Source organism: Grammomys surdaster, unplaced genomic scaffold (assembly GCF_004785775.1).
Source record: "Grammomys surdaster isolate TR1022 unplaced genomic scaffold, NIH_TR_1.0 125793, whole genome shotgun sequence".
Taxonomy (NCBI): domain Eukaryota; kingdom Metazoa; phylum Chordata; class Mammalia; order Rodentia; family Muridae; genus Grammomys; species Grammomys surdaster.
The window spans coordinates 758614-767888 of NW_021620624.1; the positions used below are offsets into that span (position 1 = coordinate 758614).

General features: G+C 40.8%; 1 protein-coding gene across 5 annotated transcripts in view; it reads right to left on the reverse strand.

The window, feature by feature from the left end:
- Slc26a5 (solute carrier family 26 member 5) overlaps nucleotides 1-9275 on the reverse strand; it is a 38300-nt gene that overhangs the window by 754 nt on the left and 28271 nt on the right. For 3 of the 5 annotated variants that reach the window (XM_028789161.1, XM_028789160.1, XM_028789159.1), the window contains 5 exons: nucleotides 6667-6736; nucleotides 5226-5318; nucleotides 4479-4586; nucleotides 3393-3593; nucleotides 2669-2723 (listed from right to left, as the gene is read on the reverse strand). In XM_028789161.1, coding sequence (XP_028644994.1) covers nucleotides 2669-2723; nucleotides 3393-3593; nucleotides 4479-4586; nucleotides 5226-5318; nucleotides 6667-6736 — 527 coding nt within the window. Of the gene's footprint in view, nucleotides 1-2668; nucleotides 2724-3392; nucleotides 3594-4478; nucleotides 4587-5225; nucleotides 5319-6666; nucleotides 6737-9275 lie in introns of those variants that run through there. The other 2 variants (XR_003714124.1, XR_003714125.1) reach the window with 2 other exon arrangements.

Consider the following 9275-nt stretch of genomic DNA (forward strand, 5'->3'; position numbering starts at 1 on the left):
AGAGAGAGAGAGAGAGAGAGAGAGAGAGAGAGAGAGAGAGAGAGAGAACTGGTATAGAAATCTGCCTGCTTCTGCTTCCCAAGTGCTGGGATCAAAGGTGTGGGCCTCTGCACCCTGCACATAACAAAGTTTTAAATATTAAATGTAATGTGTCACAGTTCTAGTCTCAGGAAATGACTTTTATTTCTTTCTAGTATATTCCTCCATGATTTCTCAATGAAAATATAGACATAAGCTATTGTGGTGACTCGTGGGGACATCTTTAATCCCAGCACTAAGGAGGCAGAGGCAGAGGATCTCTGTGAGTTCAAGAACAGCCTGGTCTACAGAGTGAGTTTCAGGACAGCTAGGACTACACAGAGAAACATTTCTTTTTATTTCCTTCTTTCTTTCTTCCTTTTTTTTTTTTTTTGTTTTGTTTTTCAAGACAGGGTTTCTCTGTGTAGCCCTGGCTGTCCTGGAACTCACTCTGTAGACTAGGCTGGCCTCGAACTCAGAAATCTGTCTCTCTTTGCCTCCCAAGTGCTGGGATTAAAGGTGTGGGCCACCACTGCCCGGCTGAAAAACACTTTCTTTAAAATTACTTACTTACTTACTTACTTACTTACTTACTTATAACAAACAAACACAAATATCTATTCTGGCCAGGCACAGTAGTACATGCCTATAATCTTGTCTCTTGAAAGCCTGAGGCAAACAGGATTACAAGTTTGAGGAACAAGCCTGCTTAAAAAGACAACGACTTCTTATTTTTCTTCTTTTCTTGCCCAAAATATAACACAGACTGTCTATAATTCTGAATGTGTTTACTTTAATTTTCATTTCAGCTGTGGTTGATTCCAGTCCTTACATTGTATGCCAGCAAACACTATCAACTGAGCTATATCCCCAGAGTTATTTATTTATTTATTTATTTATTTATTTATTCATTCATTCATTCATTTATTTACCATTTCATGATAGTCTATTATACAGCTATACTTTCATTTATTCATTGGGGTTCACCCCTCCCCCCTTTTTTGAGATGGGCTCTTTATATACCCCTGACTGGCTTAGAATTCACTCTGTAGACTAGACTGACCTCTAATTCACACAGATCCACCTGCCTCTGCCTGCTGAATGCTGGGATTAAAGGCACGCACCTATTCCACTGACGGGTAATGAGGGCATTCTTGTCAGAATGACCTAAGACAGGCTCAGTCTTGTTTATGAAATAAAAAAGGGGGAGAGGCAGAGAGCTTTTGAGGCTGCTTGGCAAGAATCTGACATGAGCCAAGGACAGGGAAGTAGGCTTCAGGCAGGAATCTGACATTAGGCTAAAACAAAGAAGTAATTTCAGGCAGGAATCTAAATATTAGGCGAGAACAAAAAAGTAATTTCAGTCAGGAATCTAAATCTTAGGCTAGAACAAAGAAATAGGCTTCAGACATGAAAATGACTTTGGGTCAGGATAGGGAAGTGGGCTCAGATATTTTGGTCGTCCTGATAAGCCCTTAGAAACAGTGATCACAGGACTTTGTTTATTGCCTTGCTTGTTCCTTGATTATTTGCATCTATTGTATTGCTAGTTTCTCAACCTAGAACTGACCTTAATACTTGCATGTAATTAAAATGGTATAAAAGCAGATTGGAAAGAAAGAAAGAAAGAAAGAAAGAAAGAAAGAAAGAAAGAAAGAAAGAAAGAAAGAAAGAAAAAAGAGGGGAGGGGAGGGGGAGGGGAAAGGGGAGGGGAGGGGAGGGAAGGGAAGGGAAGGGAAAGGAAGAAAGGAAAGGAAAGTCAGAAAAAAAAGGCATGCACCACTCTGCTCACCCCCATTAGCACCAAAGACTTTTGAGACTGAAGACTTTTCTAGCCTTTTGTTTTTACAGACAATGACATAACGGACAGATGAGTTTGTGTGTCTGTAGTAGGCTGTGGATTTGCTGAATGAAAAGGTTGTAACTTTAAAAGCTATTGTTGGTTTGCCCTTCACAGGGGCTGCTTCATTTTCCATAATCACTACTTTATCTGTGAGGGCCTGCTCTCCACCACATGCCTTTGAAACACTCTATGAGTGATTTTAGTTTCACCAACTTAACAGATGACGTCTTTATGTGGATTTTGTTTTTAAGCGTATTTTAACCAAAATATAATTTAAAAAAACAAAAAATAGCAGGAAAGTTCTTCCTGCTATTCCCATTGGATGGAAATACTAACAAACAGAGTGGTTTACAGAAGTGACTTGCATGTAGCAGCTACTAAAGTAAACACTGATCAGCCTTTGCTCTCCGACTCCAGCCCAGAAGACTGTCTCAGTGCCTGCATCTAGCAGATTTTAAAACGGGCTGTACAGTGATTTTTTTAGAGGAATATATTTTTATAAAAGTTTAAATTATATGAAAAATTATAAGTGCAGTTCATTCTATATATAAAAAAAGCTAGATTATTAAAACTGTCCCCATCCCGGGGCTGGAGAGATGGATCCTAAGTTAGGAACACTTGTTGCTTTTGCGGAAGACCCAGGTTTGAACCACGATTCATAATTCCAGTTCCTTCCTCTGATTTCTGCAGGCACCAGGCATGCATATGGTACATGTACATACCCGCAGGCAAAACATTACTACATATAAAATAAATAAATCTAAAATAAAAATGAGAATAACCTTTCCCATCCTAAGGTATACTCACGGCTGCATCCTGCTAAATATACATAAATTCCAACATCTCCATATTCTTTCACAATCTGTAATAATAGTGAAACATAGTTTAATATGAGACACTCAAAGTCATTACTCATGCTTCTGAGCTTTAGCAATTATGCACCACTGAGCTAACGAGCTAAGAGTGTTTTCGTACTTATTTGGTTTCCATGCCAACAATGAGAACTCAGAGCATCAACACGTTATTAAATTTGATTCTGGTGCAATAAAGATTTTATGATAATGGTTTTAAAAGAAATGTTATAGAGGTAGGTACTAGGATATGTTCAGATAATGTGACATCCAGGACATGCTTCACAATAAGAAGAAGTAGTGTTGGAAATTTGGGAATTCAGGCTGGCCACAAACTCTCCATTGTTGAAGCTGAGGAAGGGTTGTTACACAGGGATCATTATACTACATGCTATATTTTTAAAAGTTCTTAACAGAACATTTCAAAAGCAACTACAAAGTAAGAATCGATAAGGGCCTGTGGTCCCTGTCCCCAAGGTGGCTGATGGGGATGCTGTGGTCCCTGTCCCCGAGGTGGCTGATGGGGATGTTGTGGTCCCTGTCCCTGAGGTGGCTGATGGGGATGTTGTGGTCCCTGTCCCTGAGGTGGCTGATGGGGATGCTGTGGTCCCTGTACCGAGGTGGCTGATGGGGATGCTGGGTATGTAGACACTGAAGGATTCCTTCCAGGTGGGACTTACCCCGGCCAGAGTTTTCACTCCAACAGAATCCACGAAATTGACCTGTGTAAAGTCTAGAATGACAGTGTGGACATTTTCCCCCTGGGGCAAAAATCTCTGTAGCTCTTCAGGAAATGTTGTTTTGATGACTATAGGGGGATATTTGACTTCATCATCTTCTTCCTCAGGCTTTGTAGCATTTTCTCCGTCTACTTCTGCATCCTATGACCAAAATGAGACCATGAATTTTCTCCTTTCTGTTTTTTAAATTAACTTTATTTTATGGTTCTGAGTGATTTGTCTGTGTGTGTACACCATATCCATGGCAGCCAGAAGAGGACAGAAGAGGGCATCAGACCCCCAGGATTGGAGTTGCAGACAGTTGTGAGCCACCATGTGGGTTCTGCGTTCTCTGGAAGAGCAACCAATGCTCTTAACTGCTGAGCCCCTTCTCCAGCCCCATAAAGCATGAATTTTCTAGATAACTCAGTTTTTTCACTGTGAGAAAGATTTATAATGAAAAATAAGCCCATGTGTTCTCAAAAACCTTGTACAATCATTTAGATTTTGCTAAATTTCTTCAGGCACGCAGCCCACATAGCCCAAGATACTTCTACTTTCTACTCTTGTCCCCACTTTTCTACCAATTTAGAAATGTCCTATTAACCTCAGCATGACAGGCCACAGGGTACCACAAGTCTAAACAGCAAAAACTAGCCTATAAGTTTTTAATTATCAGCTGAATTACAAAGTGTAGTGGCCAAATTTTAAGGTGCTATATAATTTTAAGTTTTAAAAACAATCCTTGTACTACTTATTTCATAAACATCCTCACAACTGACTTTATCACTGTCATGTTATTTATTTATTTATTTATTTATTTATTTATAGACAGTATCTCATGTATCCCAGGCTGGCCTCAAACTCTCCATATAGCCAAAGCTAGCCTTGAACTCCCGCTTCTGTCTCTTGACATGTCCTAGCACACCCAGCTTTGGCACACATCTATACCACACAGAGGAAACCTAGGTCCTTCCCAAGTTTGCAGCTTCAGGCTGCGTTCAGACTTTAGCCTGGTTAAAAATGGAGGACATGCAGATCACTTACCACTTTGACAACAGTGGCATTGGCCACGTTGGCATTTCCAACTTCCTTCGCATACTTCCTCATGGCCTTTCTTCTCGCTCCCATAATGAGTGCTGGGTTCACACCAGTCTTTACAAAGACAAGGCATGTAAGGTCATTGGATGGCAGTATCCATCCGAATGCTACTAATTCTTCAACTCCTGGTCAGTTGCTTTCTGTGCCCTGACCTTGCTCTGCCTTTCCCTCAGATCCCCTGAACTGAGTTTTTCCGTTTAGTAATTTTTCTTGGTCTGAGTCTTTATTTAAGATTAGCAGGCAATAAAGAACTAAGAACAACAACGATGACAACGACAACTGTACAGTGGTACTTACTAAAGTTAGAAGGCTTAGATTCTTAAACTTGTCTTTGTGGGTTAGGGGATGTTAATTTTTTTAGTCATGACCTACAATCCCTAGAGTAAGAATGCTTTTTCACTTCTTTTTAAAGGTAATTTGTGCATATGACAAAGAAATGAACAGTGGTGATGACTGCTCAAACATGGGATTGTACTTAATGCCAGACACTGGGTAGTACATTGAAAAATGTTTAAAATGGTAAGCTTTACATATCTTTACTCTAGTAGGAATAGTGAGGTGCAAAAGTGACCCTTCTATCCCTTCTAACTCCAATGCTCTCTTTTGAGAGAATCAACTTTTAATTTCTAACAACAAATTTAAATTTTGTCCTTATTTTTATTACTCTTAACGAATAAACAAAAGGTGGCTCACCTTTCTTTTTAATGCGCTGCTATACAAGTCACTATTTGCATAGTAAATTGGGGCATTTATTTGGAATATTTTTATTCCAGGAATTTCTTTCACCTGAGGAGCAAAACATGATGATTTTAACACCTGATATATTACTAATCAAAATTGCAATCTGCTTCCTCCTCTAACATAAAGATGAACACAGGTAGATAGTGTGAAGAGCCCTCTCCCCATGTTTAGACAAAAATTACGTCACTCTATTCAAACTCTGGGAGGAAGAACAGTACAAAGAAAAGAGTTTGTTCTCTCTCTCCTTCTTTTTTTTCTTTTCTTTCTTTTTTTTTTTTTTTTTTTTTTTGAGATGGTTTCTCTGTGTAGCCCTGGCTGTCCTGGAACTCACTCTGTAGACCAGCAGGCTGGCCTCAAACTCAGAAATCCTCCTGCCTCTGCCTCCCAAGTACTGGAATTAAAGGCGTGAGCCACCACTGCCCGGCAGGTTTATTCTCATGAGATGGTTGCCCAGGCTGATCCTCAACTCCTGGGCTGAGCAACCCTCCCACCTCTACCTAACCAGGAGCCAAGACCTCAGGGCAGACTGCTATACCTCACTTCAAAGCTTAGAAAACACACATCTTCCTATTTATTTTTACAAGATAGGTGTTTTTTTTTTTTTTTTTTTTTGCAGTAAACACAAGGAAAAGCTGGGATAAAACTCCCAAAAGAGAAAAAAATGTGGCTAGTCGGGGACTGAAAACCAATGAAGTGGATGCTAGCCAGGACCACAGACCAATGAGGTGAACTCCAGCCAAGGATGGCACACCAGTGAGGTGAAAGCAGAAGCGGATTTACTTGGTTTGATCCACAATTCAACTCCAATAAAGCAAAGTGAATATTGTCTTGAGAATCCTTGTGGAACCCAAAAATGCCAGAGTTTAGTAATTTATTAGAAAAAAATTACCTATTCTAACATTAGGCTATTTCCCAATATATATAACTACAAAATTATAGTGAATCTGAGCTTTTATTTCCCCCAAGGAAAAAACAGGCAAATTAGTTTTCAGAGATTTTATAAAGTCTTTGTAAATCTATATAAGACAGGAGCATTCAGAATCAAGGAGCTGAAGTGGAAGCTAGACACTGCCATGGTCCCACGATTTTAACACGGTTGAAACTGCTATTTCTCCATTTGCCTAAACTCATCAAAAGAAGACCATACCCATACAAACCACCTTCTCAGCTTCAGTGTTTTTAAATGTGTACTTTATGTACCCATTCTCATGAAGAAGGAGCATTAGAAAGTAAGGTAGTTAATATACAGTTTAGAGCACAAACCTGAGTCCAGACAGTGACTGAGATTGCGTCTTTTCATAACCCCTAGTTCTCTCTTCTTTCCTCCTTTGCCATGGGTAGATACATTTCTCACATGCTTACAATCATTTAAGACATGAGACAAAGGTCCTACCTCCTCAAATGCATCTATGTCAATGTACACATCGGTGTCAGGGAGCTGTCCCAGGACTTTGTAGCTCGGACTGTAGAGAGAAGGAAGGATCAGTTCAATAGGTAAACAAGGAAAGGTCTATCTTGACCCCTTGCCATGCCCATGCACCATATCCGTGCAGATCTAGGTCCTACTGATCCCAGAGAGGTCAGCCCTGTTTACTGTCCAGTGGATGCCTAGAGCAAAGAGGCCTCTTTCCAAAAATATCCATGGGGTTTTATTGCTTATTATTACAGTCTGTTATACCTACCCCTAATGTGGCATGTGTAGCTAGCTCTATGTTCTATTTTATGAAGATGATAAAAATAGGTTTAAAAATCAGTTTCTAAAGCCAGGTGGTAGCAGTACATGCTTTTAATCCCAGCACTCAGGAGGCAGAGGCAGGTAGATCTCTGAGTTCAAGGCCAGCCTGGTCTACAGAGTGAGTCCTAGGATAGCCAGGGATATACAGAGCAATATTGTCTCAAAGAAATCCAAAAGCCAAACCAAACAAACAAAAAAACAAAAACTAATCAGTCTGGTGACTAATCACTGATGTATGAAAAAACTCTATTTCTATGAGATAGTTTCTATAAAAAACTCTAGGTCCATGAAAAACTATATTTAAATCATTCTCTCACCACATGCTATGACTGGGGTTGGTTCCCCCATCACCCTAAGACTGTGTTTCTACAGTTGTGGAAATGGAGGTACAACCCACTGGGTTGAGGGAATGGAATGCCATAAAGCATTGGTCTTTTTTTTTTTTTTTTTTTTTTTTTGGTTTTGGTTTGGTTTTTCGAGACAGGGTTTCTCTGTGTAGCCCTGGCTGTCCTGGTACTCACTCTGTAGACCAGGCTAGCCTCGAACTCAGAAATCCGCCTGCCTCTGCCTCCCAAATGCTGGGATTAAAGGCGTGCGCCACCACCGCCCGGCAAGCATTGGTCTTTATGAGCTAGGCACATAAGTGGTCATAGTCACTTACTCCCACTCTTACTTCATTATCTTGTCCCCATCAATGGTGTCATTATTATCTGTCTGTCATCCTCAGGGGAAGACCAACTCGTTGAAGGGAAAGACAATGTCTTCTGATTACAATAGGTTGAGAATCTTTCAGTGGAAGCATAGCAGAACCTCCACAAATATCAACTCAAGGAAGATTTATAATTACTTTATTGTGATTTATAAAGCTGACTAAACTATGAGCTTGTGTGTGAAGAGAAGACTCCATTGCATCAATAACACCCACTGTTCACAGAGAAGAGGCTTAGGAATGGTTGTTGAATGCAGTCATTTCTCTTCAGAGCTTTGTGTTCTGAGGGAACCTGAGTGTTTGGAACATGCCTCTGCTGGACAGCTTTATGTCGACTTGACACAAAGTAGAGTCCTCTGAAAGGAGGTAACACCAATCGAGAAGATGCCTCCATAAGATCCAGCTATGAGGCATTTTCTTAATTACTGATTGATGAGGGAAGGCCTAGCCCATTGTGGGTGGTACAATCCCTGAGCTGGTGGTCTTGGGTTCTGTAGGAAAGTAGGCTGAGCAAGCCAATAAGCAACACCCTCCACAACCTCTGTGTCAAGTCCTGCCCCCAGGTTCCTGCCCTATGTGAGCTCCTGTCCAGGCTTCCTTCAGTATGGACTACAATGCAGAAGTGAGTCAAATAAGCCCTTTTCTTCCCAACTTGCTTTTGGATCATGGCATTTAATTGCAGTAATAGAGACCCTAACTAAGACAATGTAGAAGCCAATGTGCTTCAGACTACTGCAAGTGTGCCCTAATTATAGAAGAAGCAGCAACTGAGAATAAGCAGGCATTCTGAGCAATGGCTTCCCAAATGCCAACCTCCAAAATTCCGGGGAAATCACAAAAAAACAGGACCTAAACCTCAGGTTTAATTATTTATGGGAGATAGAGAAGTATATCATTACAAACAAAATAAAACCCAAAGAACAATACTTGCCCACCCAATGCTAAGAAATCTAAAACCTTACTAAGTAAAGAAAACAGGAAATAAGCAGCTTACGTCTGAAATTCTATCCTGTAGTTTGTCAAAGAATATGGATGTTTGCTGGTTTGTTTTAGAGTGCAGAGTTGAGTTGCCTCGGTAACCTTATGCTCAACCACTGAGCTACACCTCACCTCCCCAGGTATCTTTAAAGCATATTGTTTACCAGAGCTCCGAGATAGAGAACTATTCTAGATTCTAACAAGAGCCTATATTACAGGCAACAATGGGGAAAGTTTCCTTAGAAGGAAAATGGATGACAGGGAGCTGCAGAGAGATGGCTCAGTGGTTAAGAGCACTTGCTTCTCTTCCAGAGGACCCAGGTTCAATTCCAAGCATTCAGTTCTGATGCGAATGTCCTGTTCCCCAATTGGTTCTTGATTTGTCAGTAAAGAAGGCGGTGGGGGCCGGGCGGTGGTGGCCCACGCCTTTAATCCCAGCACTTGGGAGGCAGAGGCAGGCGGATTTCTGAGTTCAGCCTGGTCTGAGGCCAGCCTGGTCTACAGAGTGAGTTCCAGGACAGCCAGGGCTACACAGAGAAACCCTGTCTCGAAAAACCAAAAAAAAAAAAAAAAAAAAGGC